General features: G+C 46.6%; 1 protein-coding gene across 2 annotated transcripts in view; it reads left to right on the plus strand.

Moving 5' to 3' along the window:
- Positions 1-20,528, plus strand: part of LOC120994439 (nectin-3-like protein) — a 130,765-nt gene extending 110,237 nt beyond the window's left edge. Inside the window, exon 9 of one of the 2 annotated variants that reach the window (XM_040422997.1) lies at positions 20,036-20,528. In XM_040422997.1, coding sequence (XP_040278931.1) covers positions 20,036-20,129 — 94 coding nt within the window. In that variant the 3' untranslated portion in view covers positions 20,130-20,528. Of the gene's footprint in view, positions 1-6,285; positions 6,329-20,035 lie in introns of those variants that run through there. The other variant, XM_040422998.1, reaches the window with a different exon arrangement.
- Positions 20,529-27,163: the final 6,635 nt, after the last annotated feature.

Genomic DNA, 27,163 nt, shown 5'->3' on the forward strand with positions numbered 1-27,163 from the left:
TAACGTTCTCCTGGCATTCACTAAACACGTTCATCAGACTGCCAGAGTCCAGTGGCGACGTGCTTTACACCACATCATTCGATGCCTGGCATTGGGCTTGGTGATGTAATGCTTGCATGCAGCTGCTCGGCCATGGAAACCCATGCCATGGAGCTCCTGGAAGATAAGGTTTGGGCTCTGTAGTTATGGAGTCAGCAGAGTGTTGGTGACTTGTCTACACTATGCTCCTCAGAACTCTGTGACCCCGCTCTGTAACTTTACCTGGTCTCTACTTCGTGGCTGAATTGCTGCAGTTCCTTCCACTTTACAACAATACCGCTAATAGGTGATGGTGGAATATCTAGGAGGGAGGAAATTGCTGGAAGTACTTTTGGCAATGTTGACATCCTATAACAGGACCATGCTGGAATTCAGGGAGCTATTTTACAATGAGCCATTTTTTCCCACAATTGTCTGTAACAGCGATTACATGGCCAGTGGCTGGATGTTATACACCTGTGGAAATGGCAGACTGCATGATCGGGGGCTGGATGTTATACACCTGTGGAAATGGCAGACTGCACGGTTGGGGGCTGGATGTTATACACCTGTGGAAATGGCACACTACATAGCTAGGGGCTTGATGTTATACACCTGTGGTAAAAGCAGACTGTATGACAAGGAGCTGGATGTTATACACCTGTGATAGTGGTAAACTGCATGGCCAGGGGCTGGATTTTATACTCCTGTGGCAGTGGGACTGATGAATGATTAAGAAGTTGGGCCCAATACTTTTCTCCATATAGTGTATATCTACAATATGGAGGCATTATTTATGTGTACAATATAGTGCCAATAGTTTGTATTATAGTATGGCAGCATTCATTACATGTGCTATACAGTGACATTAGTTATATGTACAGTATGGCAGCTGTATTTATTTGCACTATATAATGGAATTAGTTATGTATATATTATCATTTGTATATACTGTACAGTGGCATTAGTTATGCATACAGTATGTCCCTGTTTTATATGTACATTGTATGGTGGTATTTAGTTTGGGTACAGTATGACAGCATCATTTGCATGTACTGTATAGTGTCATTAGTTATGTATACGATATGTCAACATTATGTAAGTGCACTGTATGGTAGAATTAGTTATGTGTATGATATAGAAGTGTTTTATATAAATATATGGTGTATTACAGTATGGCAGTGTTTTTTTGTACATTTTTTAGTGACATAAATTAGTAGGTAGTATAAAACTGGCTGTATGAGTTGCAGAGGGATTTTTGTTTTACCACGTTTTAGCGTTAGGGTTAAAAAGGCTCTGTCACCTGTAATGAAGAAGTCCCTATTGTTTATACAATTTTTCAAACTGTGCTTAATAAAAAATATCTGATAAAAAAAAAAAAAAGGCTCTGTCACCAGTATCAACCCGATTAAGCCAGGCATACTTCCTGGTAAGGCTCACTATGCTGAATAAAACTATATATTTCTTTGTATGCTAAATAGCTGCAGGGATATCTGTGTTTTATTCATATGCAAATTAGCAAGTTTGAGCACCAAGGGGTGGGGCTGGATCCTTGGAGCACTTCTTTTGTAACACTCCCTGTACTCTGCACACTCCCACTCTACTTGATTGACAGGGCTAGACATCAGCATGTTGAGGGCAGAGTTGTGTCCTGGCATCTACATGTCATATACTCTATGTACTATAGTGTTACCACACTGAGATCTGCTCAGAAAGCTAATCTACATATTACTGCTTTATTCACAGGCACAATATATGATTATAAAGACACCAGTAGAGTTAGCTCCTATACATACAAAAACCATTCTATGTAGTAATCCTATAGCTTAGTGATAAGTGCTCAGTTTTGTATGTAGTGGACATAGTATATAAACACAACCAAGTCGAGTTGGTCAGACTATTATTGGTAATGATGGGCTAAACCCTTAAATCCAAAGAAAATTCACAACTAGTGGGTAGCTTAATAAAACTTAACATTTATTAATGTCAAATAAAATAATAGGCCCTTTAAAGATTAAAAATGTTGCATTCATAAGTATCTATTAAAGCAGTGTAATCAAAAAAAAGGAGGGACGGGACCAATTTACAGGGATAGCGGTGCTAATAGAGTAAGAGGAAATGATATATAGATAGAAGGACACACTGCTGGGTCACAAACCCTGGGTGTCCCTAGATCTACCTCCTTCCCCCTTCCCTAATATACTAGCCCTGTCGTCACCCTACCTAAACACGGACTGCCCAGCTTTGTCCGACAGATAGAATAAGGTCCAATCCAGCTAAGGAGAGCAAAAAAGACCGACAAAAAGTTGAGGTTGGTTATGCTGAGTCACAATATGGCTATGTTGGCCTACAAGACTAGATACACTCAACACTCTAGGGACATAAAAAGTCCCTTTTTGCAAATAATCACAACCTGTCCCGAACGCGTTTCCTCAGTGGTTACCAATTCCTCAGGGGACTAATTCATGTATTTTGTGACCACTATGTGTCAGGTCACTATTCAGATGAAGTGTATACAGCAGACACAGATCATTTGTACTCCAGGTTGATACAATATAGTCAACCCACGTTCCTAGTGACTACAAGATATCTTGTCACCAGTCTGATCGAGTGTCTCAGATTTGTAGGTTTGTGACCACTAAATGTCGGGTCACCATCCAATCCAAGTGTATACAACAAACATAAGTCAGTTATGTTTCAGGCTGCTATAACCGAGTCAGCCCAAAGTTTTGTGACCTCAAGTTTACGGGTCACCAATCCAAACAAGTGTATCCAATAAACACCCAGTAAGATTATAGTCCAAGCTCTTCTGATAAAAACAACCCAGATCTAATTCCATTCAATGCTCATTACGGTGTTAACATACATTGAATCAGCTATCCTGGTCAAATGTCACCAATGAATGTTATCAGCTGTTCAATGGCGTGTGCACAATAAGCTTAGCAGCAATGGTATCAGGGCCGTCTTTAATGTTGATTGGACCCTGGGCAAGAATTTACTTGGGCCCCCTGGATCCCGCCCTTCCCCCCCACTTTGCTGTACTTGCTATACAGCAGCACTTACCTGTCACGTCTAGAGATGAGCGAACTTCTGTTTTAAGTTCGGCGTCTAAAGTTCGGCTTCCGGTTAGCGGAGGATCCCGATATGGATTCCGAATTCCGTTGTGGTCCGTGGTAGCGGAATCAATAATGGCCATTATTGATTCCGCTACCACGGACCACAACGGAATTCGGAATCCATATCGGGATCCTCCGCTAACCAGAAGCCGAACTTTAGACGCCGAACTTAAAACAGAAGTTCGCTCAACACTAGTCACGTCCAGGGCCTCCAGGTGACGTCTCCTCTCTGTCATCATCTTCTCTGTAGATCTTCTCTGTCATCATCTTCTCCACTCGGTCTGGACAACTTCTCTCAGCCGCCTCGTCTTTGCAGAGTGTGACACACAGACATCTTAGCTTCCTCACATTCTATCATTATCCCCCAACTGGAGTCCCCACAGTGTTATCCTGCTGCTTGCTGTACCCCCCCCCCCCCTCCAGGGGTGTAGCTATAGGGGGTGCAGAGGTAGCAGCCGCTACCGGGCCCAGGAGCATGAAGGGGCCCAAAGACACTTGTGCCGCATAAGAAGACACACAAAGCACTGAGGGAAGGGGCGCCCAAGCTGAACTCTTGCACCGGAGCCCATGAGCCTTTAGTTACGCCCCTGCCCCCCCCTCCCAATACCCCAAAATACTATCCTGAAGAAACATTACTGCCCCCCATAGTAATAGTGCTCCTCATAGTCCCACCAATAGTATTTCCCTTCTAGAATGCCCTCATTAGTAACACTGCCCCAACCGTGATAATGCTCCTCAACAATGCCCCCATTATTAGAAGAGCCCTCCCATATTAATAATACCCTCACTGAGTCCCCAGTAGAAATAAGGCCCCCTATTGTTCCCCCAGTGGTAATAAAGCTCCCTACAGACCCCTCAGTAGTAATAAGGCCCCCATAGTGCGCTTAGTAGAAATAAGGCAGATCTATAAGACCCTCCTATAGAGCCCCCAGTAGTAATAAGACCGCCTATAATGTCCCCTGGATCTGCAGTGCCCCCTGCAGTTATAATCCTCCCTCCACCATACAGTCCCATGTAAATAATGTCACCTCCTCCCCAGCTGCCTCCAACGCACAATCCCATGTAAACATCACCCCCTAAGGCTACTTTCACACTTGAGTTCGTGCGGATCTGTCCTGTACTTATACAGGACGGATTCGCACCGATAATACAAACGAATGCATCCGTTCAGGACCGATTCGTTTGTATTAGATTTGAATTTCTAAGTCCCGATACGGATCCGTCCTGACTTACATTGAAAGTCTATGGGGGACGGATCCGTTTACAATTGCACCATTTTGTGTCAATGCAAAGGGATCCGTCCCCATTTACTTACATTGTAAGTCAGGACGGATCCGTTTGGCTCCGCAAGGCCATGCGGACACCAAAACGCTGCTTGCAGCATTTTGGGGTCCGCCTCCAAAACGGAACGGGGGGCCGTACGGAGCCGAACGAATGCATTCAGAATGGATCCGCATCCATTCAGAATGCATTGGGGTTAAACTGATGCATTTGGGGCTGCTTGTGAGAGCCTTGAAACGGATCTCGCAAGCGGATCCCCAAACGCAAGTGTGAACGTAGCCTAAACATTAAGTCCCATGTACATAAACATCATTCACCCCACCATCCACTTTCAACATACAGTCCCATGTAAATAACATCACTCTCTCCCCCAGCCACCTCAAGCATACAGTTCCATGTCAATAACATCCCTCCCTTCAGCCCTAACATACATCCCAGTTAAATAACGACAACTCCCAGCATTGCTCTGCCTCTCCCTTCACTTACCTCTCCTCATGTACAGACATCAGCATTAGGCTCTTTCTCCTCTTCACTCTGGTCCAATCCTGCACTGGTCACATGATGGTGACATCATCCAGGTCATCCTATCACAGCCTGTTTTGCTGATCACATGACCTGTGATGTCACCACAGGTCCTTCACCTGTATTAGATTCAATTGTATTGCCGTTCTGTGTACGGCAATACAGTTGTATCTAGCAGGCAGGCAGGACATTCGGGGCCTGGGACAAAACATCAGGGGCCCAGGCCCCGAATGTTTTAATCTAGTGATGCAGTCACTAGTGAATGGGAGTCGGGAAACGGAGCTCCCTTGGGCCCCCAGGAGCAACTGGGCCCGGGGCAGTTGCCCCTTTTGCCCTGCGGCAAAGACGGCCCTGAATGGTATAAAGGCACAGAGTCACCATTTACTTATCTGCTCAATGTTCGATACCCATTGTATACAGACAGTTGATGCGGATGTCTCTCCTCGGCGTCCTGCGTGTGGCAGCAGCAATGGAGGCACGTTCGCGGCTCATTTAAAAAGCCGCACTTCTCCGCCCATTCCCCGCCTATTCGCGTCACTTCGCTTCATCCGACCGGGTCACATGTCGAAAAAACGTGATTATCTCCCGGTCACATGACCTCGCGGCTTAGCATAAAGGCATGTCGTCACCGCAAGGCAACCGTTCAAACATAAGGACGTCTCCAAGGGGCGGGGACCTCACCATGTGATCGGTCAGTGTTCCATCTGCCAAAGCCTATTCGCTTTGAGCTCTCAACATCATCGACAGGCGGGTTCGTCGCAGTGTATTAGTTAGACCAGCGGGCAATCCTAGTCCACCCCATACGATGCTCCAGTAAAATCATTATCCCGAGGATTTGCAAAGTCCACAGACCCCAGGACTGTATGTAGAAGTTTATAAGGCTGGTCCTTGTGATTTCTGACATAGTAACAATTAACTATACGTTAACCCAGATTTAACAACTATCCTAGTTTAGGACCCAGACAACACTTCCTCTAATGTAATCGACACAATACTTCCTTCTGTGTCTGTGAATGATCCCTTTGTTCTGTTTATAACGCCAGCTCAGCGCACAGGTGTTCTTATAGGCGGTTATCATGACAGCAGCTGCAGGTTTATCACTGTGGAGAGATTAGGCGCCTTTCAAGGTTAATGATAAGAACAGGTGATGAACATAAATCGTGTTTAACCCCTTGTTGGTTTCCGGCACATATACATTATCACTTACTGGATAATTTACCACCGGGCACCGGTCATAATTAATGTAATACATTGTATGGGTTAGCTCTAGGTTTATTTAAAGGAGTTTTATTGTTTCAAGATCTCTGCTTGCTGTCATCCAATAAGAACCGTCTTTGTTTACTTTTAGGAAATATAGATATCTCCTGGTCATGTGATGGACACTCAAGAGCTCTGATAACTATACCTTTACCCACCCGAAAGAGGTTGTCCAGGACTAGATAAAGGGCGTGATGTAATTCCAGAAACAGCGCTACTCCTGTCAGTGCAATACTCCTGACAGCGCTACTCCTGTCAGTGCAATACTCCTGACAGCGCTACTCCTGTCTGAATCCACTATCAGTGGACAAGCGTGGCGCTGTTTCCAGAAGAAAAACAGACCTTTTTTTTGTTTGCTATTCCTGAAAACCTCTTTAAAATCTACCACATTTGGGGGACTTCCCAGCTTTTATATGTACAGTATCAACATGTGACTAGAAGAGGTTTCAAAACCCCACGTGTCCAAACATCAACCAAAATGATCTGTTTCTCTTCATACAGAGCCGCCACCAAACAGAAATGTGCGTGGGCCTTTGCAAGCCTTAAAGGGAACCTGTCATCAACTTTATGCTGCCCATACTAACGGCAGAATAAAGTAGAGACAGGTGAGTTGATGTCAGCGGTCTGTCATTTATAAGTTAAAAGTAAGTGGTTGCCGAGAACCAACATCACAATTATTGCAGATTGGGCCTGGAAAAGAGTCCCGGCCACCTGAGAAGAGTCCTGGTTATTCATGAATTCCTGCTCTCCTGCCCACCTGCTGATGACTGACCGTCTTCTACCTAGTTTTCTCCCTTTCTCTCTAGGAGAGAACTGTCAATCATCAGCAGGTGGGCAGGAGAGCAGGAGATTATGAATAACCAGGACTCTTCTCAGGTAGATTTGACTATTTTCCAGGCCTGGGCTGCAATGATTGTGATGCTGGTTCTCAGCAACCACTTACTTTTAGCTCATGAGTGACACACCGCTGAAATCAGCATTTCTGTCACTAATTTATACTGCCCTCAGTGAGATCAGCATAAAGTTGATGACTGGTTCCCTTTAAAGGGGTTCTCCAAGAATAAAGAGTTTTTAGCGAGTGCTCGCATCCTGCGTCTTTAAACAGAAGATTCATACTTACCTGCTCCCCACTGCTGCAGTCCTCTGCGCTGCCTCTGCTATGTTCATATTCCGATCCCTACAAGGGTTGACATCCAGAGCAGCATGGGCATGGACACGTGCTCCTCTGCAGCCAGTTAATGGCTTCAGCAGTGAGGTGCTGCTTGTGGCCACATCACCACTAGAGTCAGTCATTGGCTGCAGCGGAGAATGTGACCATGCCCATGCTGCACCAATGTCACGGCAGACAGGATATCAAATACATATAAAAACAAACAAACAAGTTTCTAGGCGAGAAGCTGGGGATCAAGGTCACCTCCTGATAAATCCCTACCAGCTCTCCCTATACTGCTATTGTCACGGGGTTCCGAAGGTGCACTCGGTCCCCCATTGCCCGCAGAACTGTTGCTTAGCTTTTGGAATGAGGTTCTGTGTTTGACCTCATTCCCAGGGCGGCTTTACTAGCTGGGTGGCTCCTTGCTCCTAAGTCTGCCTTGAGCGCCGAGCTGATCACTCGGTGCTCGACTGGTTGGTCTGTCGGTCATGTGACGCTGGCCACGTCACATGACCCTCACTCCCCACTATAAATACAGGCAGCCTGCTGGCTACAGGTTGCCTGTTAATTTCTAGGTTCCTGGTATTTGTTGGACTGCTGAATACTTACCTGATCCTGTTCCTTGACCATCCTTTTGCCTGATCCTCCTGTACTGCGCATCCGTCCTGGTATTGTGACCTCGGCTCCCACCTGACTACTCTCTTAGGACTCCTCTTGTACTTCTCTGCTCTCCTGGTATTTATGACCCCGGCTTCTCCTGACAATTCTCTGCTTGCTCCATTTGTACTTTGCAGCTTTCCTGGTATTGACTCGGTCCGTTCACGTCCTGTTGTTTGTCTGTCTGTCATCCCTGCACTTACTCCAAGTTAGGGATTGCCGTCCAGTTGTCCCCTGTCATTGGGACTCGCGAGGCAAGTAGGCAGGGCCAGGGGTAAGGGTGGAGCGCAGTGGTCACTTCCCTCCCCCCTGTGTGTGTGTGTGTACGCGACCGTTACAGCTATGCCCACGTTCAGACCCTTAAGGTAGGAATAATGTGTCCTCGTACCTGGGCAGGAAATACCCTAAAATTCCTGAGATGGTGAAAGGGGGATAGAGGCAGCCTGCTCCCTCAGAACCTGGAGGGGCAGGCGTCTCTCTAACAGCCTAGACAGCAAACCACAAGAGAACAGAAACCAACTTATCTTTTCTGAGCAGGAAAAGCCAATCCTTCCTTCCTTGCTTCCACAGAGCCAGACAGAAGCTATAACCCGCAAGGAACACTGGGAGTGGGTGTGATTTAAACTGAAACCAACGACCCCACCCAGTGCAACTGAAGGGAGGCGGATCCAGCTCGACTCCAAAACAAAACAAAAGGCTAGACACGTGCTGCTAATCTAGCAGACCTCCGCACATAGCCTGAGCAGGGCATGACAACCAGATGTCGACCCTGTAGGGATTGGAACGTGGAGGAAGCGAGGAGGACGGAGCAGCGGGGAGCAGGTAAGTATGAGGCAGGCTGCGGGCACTTGCTAAAAACTGATTATTCCCAGAGAACCCTTTTAAGGGATTAAACATTTGCAAAGGCCCATTCAAAATTCTCATTTGGTGATGGCTTAAGAGGCTCCGGTTTCTTCTGTTGTGTATGAAAGATAAAGAGATCATTGAGTTAGTGTTTGAACATATTTTGCTTTTTGGCATACCTTTTTCTTCTTTTCGCTGACGTTGCTGAGTGATGCCTTGCTTTATACATTTTAGGATGTATTTTTTTGCCAACTTTTTTGGTACATAATAAATGTGCAAAAAGTTGTGTTTTTTTTTGTTTTCTTTTCAATGTTCTCTGAATTAGTGATTTGTAGCAATTAAAGGGCTTGGCCTATCTCATACATTGGGGGCATATTATTAGTATATGCCCCCGATGTTTGATAGATGCGGGTTCTTATCTCTAGAACGGAGCCCGCAAAGTGAAGGAGAGAGTACTGCACATGGGCGGCCGCTTTTCATTTATATCTATGACTCGAGTATTTCCGTCAGCCCCTTAGAAGTGAATGGAGTAGTGGTTGTGCTTACGTGGTGCGCTCCCCGTTAATTTCTATGGGAGTCCTGCTTGGCTATGTTCGGCAGTCCCATAGAAATTTATAGAGAGCGGCCATGAAAGCGCGGTCTGCTGTCCTTCACTTTGCGAAACAAAACAATCACCTTGTTAGCAGGTTTTTCCAGTGGTCCACAACAGGCTTTAGGGGGCCTGTTTCCCCCCCCCCCCCCCATGCTGCTCTCAGCCCTCTAGCACGGCACCATGCCTCGGATCCCAAAACAGAGACCACTTGCTGCTGAGCCCAGCTGTCTTTTAACCTTTTCAACCCCGGGCCTGTTTTCACCTTCCTGCCCAGGCCATTTTTTGCAAATCTGACATGTGTCCGTTTATGTGGTAATAGTTTTGAAACACTATTACTTATTCAAGCCATTCTGAGATTGTTTTCTTGTGACACTTTGTACTTCATGATAGTAATAAATTGGAGTCAATATATTTCACCTTTATTTGTGAAAAAATCCCAAATTTACCAAAAATTTGGGAAAATTCCCAAATTTTCTAATTTCAATTTCTCTACTTTTATAATAGATAGTGATACCTCATATAATAGTTATTTACATTACACTTTACATTTCCCATATGTCTACTTCATGTTTAGATCATTTTGAAAATGACATTTTATTTTTTGGGGACGTTAGAAGGCTAAGGCCTCTTTCACACTTGCGTTGTCCGGATCCGGCGTGTACTCCACTTGCCGGAATTACACTCCGGATCCGGAAAAACGCAAGTGTACTGAAAGCATTTGAAGACGGAACCGTCTTCCAAATGCTTTCAGTGTTACTATGGCACCCAGGACGCTATTAAAGTCCTGGTTGCCATAGTAGGAGCGAGGAGCGGGGGAGCGGTATACTTACAGTCCGTGCGGCTCCCGGGGCGCTCCAGAATGACGTCAGAGCGCCCCATGCGCATGGATGACGTGATCCATGCGATCACGTGATCCATGCGCTTGGGGCGCCCTGACGTCACTCTGGAGCGCCCGGGGAGCCGCACGGACGGTAAGTACACTGCTCCCCCGCTCCCCGCTACACTTACCATGGCTGTCAGGACTTTAGCGTCCCGGCAGCCATGGTAACCATTCAGAAAAAGCTAAATGTCGGCTCCGGCAATGCGCCGAAACGACGTTTAGCTTAAGGCCGGATCCGGATCAATGACTTCCAATGGGCATTAATTCCGGATCCGGCCTTGCGGCAAGTGTTCCGGATTTTTGGCCGGAGCAAAAAGCGCAGCATGCTGCGGTATTTTCTCCGGCCAACAAACGTTCCGTACCGGAACTGAAGACATCCTGATGCATCCTGAACGGATTACTCTCCATTCAGAATGCATTAGGATAATCCTGATCAGGATTCTTCCGGCATAGAGCCCCGACGACGGAACTCTATGCCGGAAGACAATAACGCAGGTGTGAAAGAGCCCTTAGAAGTTTGGAAGCAAATCTTGAAAAAAAAAATTTAAAAATCCAAAACCCACTTTTTAAAAACCCACTTTTAGGTTCAGGTCTGAAGTAACTTTGTGAGGCTTACATAATAGAAACCAGCCAAAAATGACCCCATTTTAGAAACTACACCCCTCAAGTAGAGATGTCCCGAACTATTCGCCGGCGAACATAGCTTGTTCGCGTTCGCTGCGGCGGGCGAACATATGCGATGTTCGGTCCGCCCCCTATTCGTCATCATTGAGTAAACTTTGACCCTGTACCTCACAGTCAGCAGACACATTCCAGCCAATCAGCAGCATACCCTCCCTCCCAGACCCTCCCACCTCCTGGACAGCATCCATTTTAGATTCATTCGGAAGCTGCAGTCTTAGGCCGAATGCACACGGCCGTGTTCCGTGGCCGAGAGCGGCATACCACGGACCTCTCTCGGCCGCGGAACACGGCTGTGTGCATTCGGCCTTAGTAAGAGGAGGGACAGTGCAGCTGCTGCTGATTTAATAGGGAAATCGATAGCTAGGCCAGTGTATTCAGTGTCCACTACAGTCCTGAAAGACTCATCTGATCTCTGCTGTAAGGACAGCACCCCAAAAAGCCCTTTTTAGGGCTAGTACATCAGTCTGCTTTTTTTATTTTCCCTCTGTAATCTATTTGCAGTTGCCTGCCTGCCAGCGTGTGTGTCAGGCTCACAGCGTATACTGTGTCCACTTGCCCAGTGCCACCACTCATATCTGGTGTCACAGTAGCTTGCATTAAAAAAAAATATATATTTTTTGACTGTAATATAATTGCAGTTAGTTGCCTGCATGCGTGTGTGTCAGGCCTACAGCGTGTACTGCGCCAACTACTGCCAGTGCACAGTGCCACCAGTGCCAGTCATATCTGGTGTCACAGTAGATTACATTTAAAAAAAATAAAAAAAATTTTGACTGTAATATAATAGCAGTTAGTTGCCTGCAAGCGTGTGTGTCAGGCCTACAGCGTCTACTCTGCCAACTACTGCCAGTGCACAGTGCCACTCATATCTGGTGTCACAGTAGCTTGCACGCATAGTACAACTAAACTAATCTAAAAAAAATGACAGGCAGAGGCAGGCCACCCCGCAGGGGCCGTCGTGGTCGTGGTGCTGTGATTCCCTTTGGCCCTAGAATAATGCCCAGTTTTCAGAGGCCACGTACCCTGAACTCGAAAAGTTCTGAGGACATAGTTGACTGGCTTACACAGGACACCCAATCTTCTACAGCTTCCGCTCGGAACCTTGACGCACATCCTCCTCCAGCTCAGCTTCGGGCACCTCTCAAGTTACCACTCGCCCGCCTGCCGCCACCACCAACACTAGCACCACAGCCGCTTCACTTGATCTGTCAGAGGAGTTATTTACACATCAGTTGGAAGAAATGAGTGATGCGCAACCATTATTGCCAGAGGATGTAGATAACAGGGATATGTCTCAGTCAGGCAGCATTACACACATGGACGTACGGTGTGATGATGATGATGTTGTACCCGCTGCTGATTCCTTTGCTGAGTTGTCAGATACAAGTGAAGCGGTTGATGATGACGATGTGTCCGTGGATGTCACGTGGGTACCCGCTCGAAGAGAAGAAGGACAGGGGGAAAGTTCAGATGGGGAGACAGAGAGGAGGAGGAGATGAGTTGGAAGCAGGGGGAGGTCGTCGCAAGGAGTTAGTGGCACAGTCAGACAGCATGTATCGGCACCCGGGGTCAGCCAGACAGCACGCCAATCAACGCATGCTGTTGCCACCACCAGAATGCCGTCATTGCAAAGCTCAGCAGTGTGGCAACGAGTATTTGTATGACCGGGGTGTTAGGACAGCCTCTGCGAAGCTGGGAATTTTTTTGCCACATTACTGGATGCTCATGCGCAATGCCTGTAGGCTCATGCGTCCTTTTGAGGAGGTGACAAACCTAGTCAGTCACACTGAAGGCACCATCAGCGACATCATTCCATTTGTTTTCTTCCTGGAGCGTGCCCTGCGAAGAGTGCTGGATCAGGCCGTAGATGAGCTTGAAGAGAAAGAGGAAGAGTTGTGGTCCCCATCACCACCAGAAACAGCCTTATCAGCATCGCTTGCTGGACCTGTATTGTAATGCATTGCCTGTTCGTGTACTACAGTTAGTAGTACACAAACAGGTTGCCTAGGAGACCCAGCCTGAGGCTGGATCTCCTCGGCACCCGTAGAAGGCAGGTCCCGATGCCGTGCAAGGCATTGGGCAGCATCTGCACGGCATCGAGCTGCCTTCTGACACATCGAGTCCCTGCCACAGCAGCGCGGGGACTCGATGCGCTCACTCACCCAACACAAACCCCTTCTATGTTGCGGTCAGCGCGGACCGCGGGATAGAAGGGGTTAATCCGCCGGCTTTGGCTTTTACAGCAATGCCGGTGGATACAGCAGGGGCCCGGCTACCAAGGACTGCCGGGCCTCTGCAGTGATCGCGCGCGCACCGCTCCGGTGCCCGCGCGATCACTATGACGTATTATTACGTCAAATTGCCGGAACGCAGTGGTTTCCATGACGTAGTAGTACTTCATGGGTCGGGAAGAGGTTAAGGACAGCTAGGTGTTATCAAAACCCGGACCGGCACTTAAAATCCAGTCCGTACCCTTCACTGTGTCACAAACCCCCCCCCTTTGTTCAACCCTGAGGGGGTGAACACTCGTCAGACAATGTACCCGGGACAGGGCATCCGTGTTTCCCTGTAACCGGCCTGCCCTATGTTCCACTGTAAATTTAAAGTTCTGTAGGGACAGGAACCATCAGGTGACCCGGGCATTTCTGTCTTTGGCCTGGCTCATCGACTTGAGATCGGAGTGGTCGGTCACCCCAAACGGAATTTTCTCCCTAACAAATAATAGCGGAGAGACTCGAGTGCCCAATTGATGGCCAGGCACTCTCTCTCCACTATACTGTACCTGGTCTCGGCTGGGGTGAGCTTACGGCTGAGGAAGACAACGGGATGCTCCTCCATGTTGACTTCCTGGGACAGTACAGCACCTCGGAGGCATCCGTCTGTACTATAAATTCCCGCTTGAAGTCGGGCGTCAAAATCGGGGACCTACACAGGGCCGACTTCAAAGCGGAGAACGCCTCTTCCGCCTGATCATCCCAGCGAACCATCACGGACTTATGTCCCTTCAAAAGTCCTGTCAATGGCCCGGCTATCGTAGCAAAGTCGGGGACGAACCTCATGTAATAGCCCACCATCCCCAGGAACGACTTTACTTGCCTAGAGGTAACAGGTTAGGGCCATTTCCGTATGGCCTCTATTTTGTTTACTTGGGGTTTGATTACTCCGTGCCCAGCGACATACCCAAGGTATTTAGTCTCTTCTAACCCTATCGCGCACTTTATTGGGTTAGCGGTCAAGCCAGCCTTCCTAAGGAAGTCCACCATAGCCTGTACCTTAGGTAGGTGACTTTCCCAGTCTGTACTGTGGATAACGATATCGTCCAGGTACGCAGAAGTGTACCGATGATGTGGACGGAGTACAATGTCCATTAGCTTTTGAAACGTGACGGGAGCTCCATGTAGACCAAACGGTAATAGCTTATACTGATACAGCCCCTCTGGTGTGATGAAAGCCGTTTTCTCCTTGGCAGTGTCCGTCAAGGATACCTGCCAGTATCCTTTGGTGAGGTCCAAAACAGAGAAATACCGGGCTTGACCTAACTTCTCAATAAGCTCATCAGCTCGGGGCATAGGATATGCGTCAAACTTGGAAACCTCATTAAGTTTGCGGAAGTCGTTACAGAATCGTAACGTCCCGTCTGACTTGGGTATTAAGACTATCGGACTGGCCCATTCACTTTTTGACTCCTCGATGATGTCTAGACGCAGCATTAGCTGTACTTCCTCCGAGATGGCTTGTCACTGAGCCTCGGGTACCCGGTATGGCTTTAACCGGACTTTTGCCTGAGGTTCAGTGACAATGTCATGCCGGATTGCGGAAGTGCGTCCAGGGAGGTCCAAAAACACATCCATGTTCTGACTAATGAACTCCCTGGCCTCCTGAGTCTGTTTAGAGGAGAGGCTGTCAGCAATTTTTACTGTGGCAACCGCTTCTCTTGCATCAGACAGAGGCGCCGGAACCTCTTCCGCTAGAAAACCCGGCCGCGGGCTGTCTTCAGTACAGGTCTCCCTATCTTTCCAAGGTTTTAGTAAATTAACATGGTAAACCTGCTCCGTTTTTTTCGCCGCCCTGGCTGGTGTACCTTGTCATTTACCTCTCCAACTTTCTAGAGTACCTCGCAGGGCCCCTGCCACCTGACCAGGAACTTACTGTCCAGGGTCGGTACCAGAACCAAAACCCGATCACCCGGGTTAAAATTCCGGACAGGAGCCTGGCGATTATAGACTCTACTCTGGGCTTGCTGTGCTGCCTCCATATGTTCCTTAATTAGCGAAAACACTGTCTCCATCCGCTCTTGCATCTGAGTAACATACTCACACTTTTATGCGGTGTGGGTTGTTGTTCCCACGCCTCTTTGGCCACGTCCAACAGACCGCAAGTGTGTCTGCCGTATAGCAGTTCGAAGGGCAAGAACCCAGTAGAGGCCTGGGGCACCTCTCGCACTGCAAACATGAGATAGGGCAGTAGAAGATCCCAGTCCCTCCCATCTTTAGACACCACCCGCTTTAACATGTTTTGATTAAACCTCTCTACCAGGCCGTCCGTTTGCGGGTGATAGACGGACGTCCGTAACTGTTTTATCTGTAGTAGTTTACTGAGTTCCCTCATGACTTTTGACATAAAATGGGTCCCCTGGTCAGTCAGAATCTCTTTAGGTAGGCCCACTCGGGAAAACATCTCCATTAACTCTTTGGCTATGAGTTTGGCAGAGGTATGTCGCAGCGACTCTGGGTACTGAGTGGCATAGTCCAGGACTACCAAGATGTGTTGGTGCCCTCTAGCGGACTTCGGCACTGGGCCTATGAGATCCATAGCGATCCGCTCGAATGGAATCTCAATAATTGGGAGAGGGGGACTACGGAAATGTGGCTGGGGGCTGGTTATCTGGCAGGTTGGGCAAGAATTGCAATACTCTTCTACCTCTCTGAACGCACTGGTGTCCCCCAAGAACATGTTGATGGGCTAACTCCAACACGAGCTTGCGATACGCCTTTGGCACCTCCAACTGTTTAATATGTTCACCCCGTAGTTGATTTACCCAGTACAGCATCTCCTGTTGAACCAAAAAACGGGTGAACATAGACTCGGCCCACCGTTGTTGCGGCTCACCCTCAACTACTACCACATTTTCCCAGGCCCAAGATAGTCGGGTCATGGTGCTGTGCTGTACCAAAATTGTCTCCAGAGATGTTGAGGTCTGCCAACTCCGGACCCGGCGGGAAATCGTCCACGTCTCCCACCATTACATTCAGTGGGGTTGGCTCCCCCCCTTCCACCGCGGTTGCGGCCACCCCTACTGCTGGCCCTTCAGCCTCAGGTACCCAGGGTTCCGGTTTCTCCCCTGAGCAAGGCCATTCTATTGGGGCTACTCCTGCCCCATGGGTATCAGTGACTCTCGCCTCAGGCCACAGTGACAGGAAACTGGGGAAGTCTCTCCCAATTATTAGTTCATAATGTAACTTTGTGGCGACAGCCACCTCATGAGTCTACCTGCCGGCCGACGTGGATAAAGTCAGGTGGATACACAGCTGATAGTCCTACTGAATAGACTGTTAGAATTTGTATTATGGCAAGAAAAAAGCAGCTAAGTAAAGAAAAACGAGTGGCCATCATTACTTTAAGAAATGAAGGTCAGTCAGTCAGCCGAAAAATTGGGAAGTAAGGGCTATTTGACCATGAAGGAGAGTGATGGGGTGCTGCGCCAGATGACCTGGCCTCCACAGTCACCGGACCTGAACCCAATCGAGATGGTTTGGGGTGAGCTGGACCGCAGAGTGAAGGCAAAAGGGCCAACAAGTGCTAAGCATCTGTGGGAACTCCTTCAAGACTGTTGGAAGATCATTTCTGGGGACTACCTCTTGAAGCTCATCAAGAGAATGCCAAGAGTGTGCAAAGCAGTAATCAAAGCAAAAGGTGGCTACTTTGAAGAACCTAGAATATGACATTGTGACAAACTTCCCTCTTTTGAGGTTGCCACGAGTGCTTGGAAAGGACTACTTGCCAGCCTCTTACCATGTGATTATGGTCCCATGTTGAATGCACCGGTTTTGTGCAGAAAAGCCATGAGTACAGCCAGGCCAAAGAGACGTGTACTAACTTTTGAATTCCTGGTCTAATTCGTGCCATTTTGGGATGTGTTAAATGTCTATGTGTATTGTAAAGGGTGGGACATTGTATGTTTGAGTAAGTGATGTCTGTTCCATTGTCTCTCTGTGTGTATTGGCAACTTCCCTTTGTCCTGAGAGATAATTGAATTGCTCCTCCGGTGTCTCCAGGGCAGAGAGGAGGAAACCATGATGCATTGTGGGGATGTGTTGTGTCTGTGTATCCTGAGTGCTACGTATCTGTCCCGTGTCACAGTCTTCCTTCTGGTCCCCTAGGGGCGTGTCCACCAGATGGGGACCTGCATAAATACAGACGGGTAGCCCTCAATAAAGTGTTCCTGTTTTATACCTTCATGAAGTCTTGGCTCATGTTTGGGGGATGGAATAACTACACTCTTGGGGATTGCTATATCACAATACTCCCCTGAGTATAAGCTCTTGTAAGAGCTTGCTCCTGGTTCCTGTCTCTGGATTTAGGAGAGGTTCACCCACTGGAGCCTGGAGCCTTGTCGTAGGTCCAGGGTGGGTAGGAGACGGTGAGACCTCCATCAAGCTTCGGCGGTTCGTGGGGTCTGCAGTGCTGACGGTGTCAAGTGGAGTGCTTGGTGTCCTCTGGAAGCACTAGGAGCCTCTATCGACAGAGGTACCCGGTCGGGGTGCTAGGCGTTCCGTTACAGACATATTTTCAGTTGTTTCACACTTGTTTGTTATGTATATAATTCCACATGTGTTAATTCATAGTTTTGATGCCTTCATAGTCATGAAAATAAAGAAAACTCTTTGAATGAGAAGGTGTGTCCAAACTTTTGGTCTGTACTGTATATATATATATATATATATATTTTTTTTTTTATCTAATTAAAATGTTTTTATTTAAAATGTTTACAGTATGCTCATGATGCATTGGAAGACCTATACAAATACTTAATTGCCTGTGGATGTAAAATGCACGGGCAGCTGTCGCAACTTTGAAGAACATCTGTCAGCATGATCCACCCTATTATATCAGGCATACTGTCTGGTAGGTTTGATCATACTGACTGCAATGCCCGCTTTCTTTCTGCAATCGGATGTGCAGCTTTAGGGAAATCCATACTTTTATTTTCATGCTAATGAGGAGATCGGAGCACCAAGGGATGGGCAGAGCCCCTCGGAGCACCACTTCCACTCCACTAGTGTTTAGCAAATCGAAGTTAACAAAGTGGACTTCGATCCGAATTTCAGGAAAAATTGAATTAGTCACAAAGCATAATCTCCTTGCACTTCGTGGTAGTGCACTTCACGATGGCCGGGCGCAGTGACGTTATCAAACAAGATGGCAGGCGCAGTGACGTTATCAAACAAGATGGATGAGACAAGTTTTTTTTTTTTTTTAACCCCTGAAAGGCATTGAATACGGCATCTGAGGGGTTCAATAATGAGGGGCGGCGCGATCTCCGTCATTGCAGCCACTACATACAATAAAATGTGATTCGGGGCAAAGTAATTCGTAACAAATTGAATTTCTTTGTGAACTTTGGCGATTTAGCCGAATGGAATTTTTGATAACTTCTCTTATCTCGACGCTCCGCATTAACCCCATTGCCACTCCCTCTCCACTCCCTGTGTGACGGGGCCAGGTATCCCCACCGTTACCATGCCTGGTCCTGAAATCTTGCGCATGCATTACAATCACTTGTACTTGCAGAGTGGACCTCATTCGACTGTTCCCCGCTCTCGGTTTAAAACTGCCTTCCCTGGCTTCCTTCTCTTGTATTGGCCATCCGCTGACACCAATGCACAAGATGTCAGGACCAGGCATCAGACTAGTGATGATGCTAGGTCTGTCAATCAGTGGGGGGAGAGGGAGTGACAACAGTGATGAAGCAGTGCTCCGAGGGACTAGGCCTGCCCTTCATTGCTCTGAGAACTTCATCAGGATGAAAATGGAAGTACGTTTTTTTTCTGAAATGACACATCCAATTTTAGCAAGGGATGGGTCAGTGAACTGTCCACTGTAGAGTTTCTGGCATTAGCAGCACCCCCACCGATCTGATATGACCTAACCTGAGGAAGGAAGGAGGTCCACCATGAAAGTTTATGGTATATCCTGATATTATGGTGTCAATTGATTATGTGTGCTTCAAGACATGGACACTCGGGGGGGATGTAATATTTTTACATGTTTGTGTTAAAGAAAATGTGTCGTCAGAAAAACATCTATTGTTTAAATCACATTTTTATGTTTAACATATTTTTAAAGAATTTGTGATGATGGGATTTTCCATTTTCCATGTCAACATCTATATTTAAACAAAAAACATAAAATCCTGCAGTTTTTGCACTGGCCATTAAGCCTAATAATAGTCTCCACTTCTTGGTCTGTACAGATCACTTTACAGCAGTTATCTGCCATTGTAAACCTGCCTGTAATGATAAGGAGATATCACCTCTGTGTATAGATAAGACAGAATCCACCATTCACAATGGGTCATTGTCAGAGCTTATCTATTCCCTCCCTGTACAATGAACTCTGCGCAGGTCACAGAGCATACTTAGGAAACTCTCCCATAGAAGTCAATGAGGTCCCGTCCCGTCCATTGTGTCTATGGCTAATAGCGCTGCCGCAAGGCAACTTTTTTTAATGCCGTCTAACTTCTGTTAAAAAGTACTCAAGATGGCGGCTTCCCATAATCATGTTCAGGAAATAGAATAAAGACTCTGCAGTTAGAAAAACAAATTAGATAAAAAGGGGTTGTGTCACTGTCTGGTTTTAACTGGCAGACACAATTTTTGGTGACACATTTCCTTTAAGTCATCAGTTGTAAGTGTGGTGCGGGTAGAAAATAATTTCCCTTGTGACCCTAGAATAATTATTTAGTGATAAATAAGTTACATTGTGATTATTTTATATAAACTATATAATAAAACAGTTTTTTATCTACACAGAAAAGAAGATACAAGGAGCAAGAAACTTGAGCAAGGCCCATCAGAACCTACTGAGATGTCGGAATCAGGAGAACAGACCTCACAGTTGCTTTAGCTCTGACTCATCTACTAAAAGAAATTCCTATTTATCAGGTCAAATTCAATTAAAGGGACTCTAGACCGACAGTCTACTGTAACTGCAACTTCTCTGCAGCCGAGAATAATCTACTGTTTCCTGTCATCCGTCATTTCAGACTGAGGAGACTGCTGTGTTCTTCCCTGGTACGACTGATTGGAGGTTTGGATAATTCCATGACTTTCCATATTTCTAATTTTGGGAACTTTCAAAAACATTCCAGTTCATGTGAGACTCTCTTTCATGATAAGTCAAGATGTTTCCAATTTTTGTTTTGGATAAGTCAACCTATGTCCCCAAAACCCATGATCCTACTATCGTCATGACACCTGATGTTGGGAAACCTACTTCTTCTGAAGCAGTACACATACTATATATATTAATGGAGTACCAAATGTTGGAGTACCATGGGGACCAGGGGGCGGGGAGGACCCGGCCGCACACACATCTTCAGCGCGGCTGGCATTCTCCTAGCTGAAAGAGGTGCTGAGCGCCGATCACTATTTATCAGTGCTCAGATGGTTTGGGCTGGACTTGGGTCACTTCACGCTGGCCACGTCATTTGACACACTTGTTCTGCTATTGCTGGCCACAGGTTGCCTGTGAAGGTCTTGCTTCCCTCCCCAGCATTTCATATTGTGTCTTCTGTGTGTTTTGGACCTCGGCTCTGTTTTTTACCTCGACCTTGTGACCTCCCTGGTATTGACGTGACCTCTTGGCTTCTCCAGATTGTATTTTGACTTCATTATCAGATTTCTCCCTGTGTACCTGCGTGACCTCCTGGCTTTGACTTTGGCTTGTCTGACTCTGTTACAGTACTTCTGTTATCTTCTGACCTCCTGGCTTTGACTTTGGCTTGTCAGACTCTGTTACGGTACTTCTGTTATCTTCTTAGGCCCCTGCACATATCTAAGCGAGGGACTGCTGCCAAGTTGTACGCCGTCTGTTAGGACGCGCCGTGCAAGTAGGCAGGGACAGAGGTGGGGTGGAGTTTAGGGCTGCACTTATCCCTACCCTCTGTCGTGACCATTAGTTTGTTACTTTGTGATGTCTGATTTCGTCTGTTTATCCCTGATGGTAAAGCGCTGAGGCATAGGTTGACACTAAATATATAAAATCGTTACAACAGCAACAGGGCAGTTTAAATTTTTTTTTCAGGAGATACAGGAAATCCTGCAGACTGATAACCAGCATTTGAAAGTTAATTTTAGATTTATTAATCATTTTTAGATGCACTGTTACTTTAAAGGGGTTATCCCATGACTAATGTAAAAAGTGAAAATCAGACATCATATAGTACATGGTAACTTCTTTCTAACAAAGCCAGAACCAGCCCTGTACCTCACATCCAGATCCAGAGATTTCCCCATTCATTGCTCTGCTAGATTTAAATCAAGCTTGCAGCTCAAGGGGAGTGTCTTTTCTGCTGTAGCTCAGGGGGCGTGTCCATGCCATGCTCTACCTATCACAGCTCAGGAGAAAGTTGAAGGATGAAACTGAGCATGTGCGGCCACCTCAGTGAGCAGGACAAAGAAATAAGAAAAAACAATAGGTGGCGCTATACAGATACATTTTATTGCATAACTCAGTCTTTTGCTAATTTTTTAATTACATGCAATTGCAGAAAAATTCAGATCTAGATGCTGGTTTGAATAATGAAGAATTTTTTTGTGGGACATCCCCTTTAAGTTTCTGGCTTTTTGCATTCATGCATGACCTTCTGTGAGAGAAAGGGGGACCTGTACAGAATAGAAATGTTAAAACAAACTTGAGGTTAAATGAAAGGTTGTACAGCAGGTTGGAAAGATTATATTTATACGGTACATCTCTTTTCTTTTTATCCAATGTTTGGAAAGCATAACCAGAAGCAAATGTAGGGTTTTCGAGTTATAATTTCACAAATTATACTCATCTTGCTAACTTTCTATATATACACCACAGCAAATTTCAATTGTGGGTCAGAATCCTTGCAATATTTCTATTAGTCTAGAGTGGTTTAGAATGCTAGCGCTACTATATTCCGCAGCGCTTTACAGACATTAACAACCAACTGTCCCTAATGGGGCTCACAATCTAAGGTCCCTATCAGTATGTCTTTGGAGTGTGGGAGGAAACCCATGCAAACACGGGGAGAACATACAAACTCCATGCAGATGTTGTCCTTGGTCGGATTCGAACCAAGGACCCCAGCGCTAGGTACCAGTGCTAACCACTGAGCCACCGTGCTGCCCAGTCAAATATTTCTAGGAGTCTTGGGTGATGGATATCCACGGTCAGGTAGGTTTAGGGTTAGTTAAATAATTCTTGCAATATTCTGGTAATAGTCTAGAGTGATATATAATGTAATACCCAGTGGTCTTGGGTAATGGTGGGTGATTGATGTCCATCATTTACGGTGGCCTTATGTGGTTATAGCTAGTACACTTGGAGGTCAAGGGTGGTTTCAGGTTGGTAATGGATTTCCTATACTATTCCTGGTGGTCTAGAGCTGTGTAGCATGTAATAAATACACAGTGTCTTTGGTGGTCAAGGGTGAGGAGGATGATTGATGTCCATTATCCACTGTGGTCTTAGTGGTTATGATTTAATGTCTTGTATACTTTGAGGGTCAAGGGTGGTTTAGGCTTAGTGATAGTATTCTTGTAATATTCCTGGTGGTCTAGGGTGCTTTAGCATGTAACACACAGTATCTAGTCTAGGGGTCTTGGGTGATGATAGTTGATTAATATTTATTATCCATGATTATCATACTGTAGGTGGTTATGTCTTAAAGGCTATGGACACCTTTGTGCACTAAAAATCAATAAGCCCATATCTTACTGTAATGCAGCACATAATTAAATTGCACTTGTTTGTTTGCCGGTATCAGCTTTGCTTCACATGCTCTCAGAAATGCTCTTCTATCAGTTTTGCTCAGGGCTGTCATCTCCTGTGAGAATCTGTGGGCGTTCCTGTTGATTTCACATGCACCAGCACAAGCTCTGCTGCCCCGCCCCCACATCCTGTTACACAGTACAAGCTCTGCTGCCCCGCCCCCACATCCTGTTACACAGCACAGCTCTGCTGCCCCGCCTCCACATCCTGTTACACAGCACAGCTCTGCTGCCCCGCCCCCACATCCTGTTACACAGCACAGCTCTGCTGCCCCGCCCCCACATCCTGTTACACAGCACAGCTCTGCTGCCCCGCCCCCACATCCTGTTACACAGCACAGCTCTGCTGCCCCGCCCCCACATCCTGTTACACAGCACAGCTCTGCTGCCGTGCCTCCACATCCTGTTACACAGCACAGCTCTGCTGCCCCGCCCCCACATCCTGTTACACAGCACAGCTCTGCTGCCCTGCCCCCACATCCTGTTACACAGCACAGCTCTGCTGCCCCGCCCCCACATCCTGTTACACAGCACAGCTCTGCTGCCCTGCCCCCACATCCTGTTACACAGCACAGCTCTGCTGCCCCGCCCCCACATCCTGTTACACAGCACAGCTCTGCTGCCCTGCCCCCACATCCTGTTACACAGCACAGCTCTTCTGCCCCACCTCCACATCCTGTTACACAGCACAGCTCTGCTGCCCCGCCACCACATCCTGTTACACAGCATAGCTCTGCTGCCCCGCCCCCACATCCTGTTACATAGTGCAGCCCCACCCCACAAACCCTGTTACACAGTATAGCTCTGCCCCACCCCCGTATCCTGTTACGCGCACAGTGGGTACCTTGTGGAAGATCTATGTATGCATTCATCACCCCGCGCCTCCCCCCTCCGTTTCTTCCATCCTCCTCTGCTCTAATGCATATTGTCAGACCTGTGCTGCATTGCTCACTGATCGCACCCCCCCACCCCGTTCCTTCCATCCTCCGCTGCTCTCAGAGCAGAGCAAGGTGAACGCTGCCTGCACTACATATGCAGTGACATAAGTGGCCAATGTGGATGCTAATAACAGCACCGGCCAGCGATGTATTTTACAGCCCCTAAGGCCTCATGCACAAGACCGGCGGCTCGGATGCGGACCCATTCACTTCAGTGGGGCCGCAAAAGATGTGTGCTGTCCGCATCCGTTGCTCCGTTCCGTGGCCTCGCAAAAAAAATATAGCATGTCCTATTCTTGTCCGTTTTGCGGACAAGAATAGGCATTTCTACAATGGGCCGCCATTCAGATGACGGATTCTCTGTAAATTCACCGGGAGCAGCCTGCTGTGCATTGGAAGCACAGCAGGTTGTAGAACCCAAACGAAAAAAGGGAGATAGAACCAATTGGAGAAATGTTATTCTCCACAAAATAAATTTATTAGTGTACAAAGGTGTCCATAGACTTTAATATCTAGTATACTTGGCGGTCACAGGTGGTTTAGAGGTTAGTGACTGAATATTTGTAATATTCCTGATGGTTTATCATGTTATATCCAGTATCTCCAGTGGGTGATTTATATTCTTTATCCATGTTGATCTTAGCCATTTATTGGGTTAATACATAAAATCCCTGGAGGCCTAGTGTGGTTTAGGGGCTAGTGATTCCTTGTAATACTCCTTGTGGTCAAAAGTTATCTACTAGGTAGTACCCAGTACTCTGGCGATCTGGGTTGATGAAGTGTTATTACATTATAGATGTCGGTGTTGGACAATTATGCAAGTGTGATTTATGGGAGTTTAGCATAGGAAAGGGGTTTAATTTATTGCGTGTAAGCTTATAAGGGGTGGAGTTGGGGAACAGCTGTTGGCCAAATGACAGTTCAGCAGGCTGTATATTGTATATGGCTAGCATTAGGTTGGCAGGGATGACATAATCTGTGTGTTCCCTATTCATTGATGAAAGTGATCTACTGGTAAAAAGCAAGACCTTACAGAAGTCGAATTTGAAGCCATACCAGATAGTAAACATTTTGTAATGTGCCCTTATGGCAGTAGCAGTTATAATCAGTATATGTGGAGCCACTGTCTCAACCAACCAGTTTGACTTTGAGCTACTCCTACAAAAATTATCGCGGCGCCCCCTGGTATTCACCCTTTTAACCCCTGTACAGGGATCTGAACCTCACTGCAGGGGAGCCACCAGGCCACTCTACCTCCTGAAGTAGTCTGATTGACAGCTAACCCACAGGGATCAGAGACACTGGTGCAGAGCACTGAGGGATTAGGCAATAACCAAGATCAGGGGAAGGTCAGGACAAGCAGAATACATGTGAACATGTGAAACATGTCCAAGGTCAGGCCTGGCAGCAGAAGGTGACTATGGCAAATAGGCATAGGTTGGGTCAGAATGCAGAAAACAGGCAGAGGTTAGTACATGGGCAGACAACAGCAACAAACACCTTAGCAAGGAACTGGCAAGCTAGGAAACATATTGCCCAGGCAGTGAGTGAGACAAATGGCATGCCATATATTGCAGAAGCTGATTAGCAATTGGAAACAGCTTAGCCGCAGCACACAGAGCAGAAGAGGAGTTAACCGTTTTAGTACTGCATAATAAGGTGAGGGTTCAATGAAGAATATTTGTGACAGACACAGGGTGAGTGGAGAGGAGCTTTCTTCTTCTTTGATGACCTGGGAGGAAAAGGACCTTTTGGTGATGTCACTGCGCTCATCACATGGTCCATCACCATGGTGATGGGCCATGTGATGGACCATGTGATGAGCGAGAAGCCATCACATGGCCCATCACCATGGTGATGGATCATGTGATAAGAGCAGTGACGTCACCAACGGTCCTTTTCCTCCCAGGTCCTCAAAGAAGAAGAAAGAAGATGAGCCAGGCAGCGCGAACAAGTGGATGAGGTGAGTTTAATGTTTTATTTTATTTTTTTAACCCCTCCATTCCTAATTTACTTTGCATTCTGTATTAAGAATGCTAATATTTTCCCTTATAACCACGTTATAAGGGAAAATAATAAAATTTACACAACACCGATCCCAAACCCGAACTTCTGTGAAGAAGTCCGAGTTCGGGTCTGGGTACCAAACATGCCGATTGTTCTCACTCGCGTGCAAAACGCATGAAAACGCTTTGCACTCGCGGGGAAAAATCGTGCATTTTCCCGCAACGCACCCGCATCTTTTCCCGCATGTCACCCGCAATGCCCCTGTGTGAAAAAGGCCTAAGGCAACTAAATCTTTCCCCCGGCTGAAGGTAAGTCTATGAGTCAAGCTATGACATGTAACGTGTAATGTTATGTTGTTATGTCTCATGTCTTTTATTTAATACAATTAAGCACATTTCTTATTGCTTTACATTTGTTGTTTTTAGCTAATTATTTTTAGTTTTTAGTTTCTTTTATAATAATGTATTGTGACTTGATCACAAGGGTTAAACGACCAGGATCAAAGGCTTCCCCCACCCAAGACATTGCCTTGGGGAGGGGGGGTGGCTGGGAATTTTAGTCAACTGTGATGGCTGCTCCTCTAATACATCCTTTACAGTTTATGTATCTATGTATTAATGTGCTTGTACACGGCCCATTTAAGCTTGTAATTGAATAACGCTAACATAAATGATCAGAAACAGGAAAAATATAGTTGTTTTTTTCTCATTTTCTCTTCGTCATCTGAAAAATCAATTTCAAAGCAAGCACACCATATTCTCAAATCCTGACCGGTAGGTAGGTCCCGAGGACCAGAATTGAGAAACCCTGACCTAGGGCATTCGCACGCAGGATCCATCTAGCCTCCTTCTGTAATAAGAACTTGTGCCTGTCCTCTCCCACAGGTGGGTTGGGCACTATTTCAATACCAGCAAATTCTAAGGTTTTACAATCCCCATTGTGTGTTTCTCTTACATGTTTTATAAGCCGAGGGCAGCCTTTACCTGTTTTATGGAATTCATGTGCTCTCTTATCCTTTCAAAAAGGCATCTGATAGTCTTGCCTATATAGAAATTTCCGCAGCCACATGAGATCACAACAAAGGTGCTTCTGCAGGTAATAAAATCTGTCACCTTATGCTTTTCACCACCAAAACTGAGAATACTCCTCTGGGAATTATATCTACAGAAGGAGCAGTTGCCGCACCTATAATTAC

This window comes from Bufo bufo, chromosome 3 (genome assembly GCF_905171765.1).
Source record: "Bufo bufo chromosome 3, aBufBuf1.1, whole genome shotgun sequence".
NCBI classification, from domain to species: Eukaryota; Metazoa; Chordata; class Amphibia; order Anura; family Bufonidae; genus Bufo; species Bufo bufo.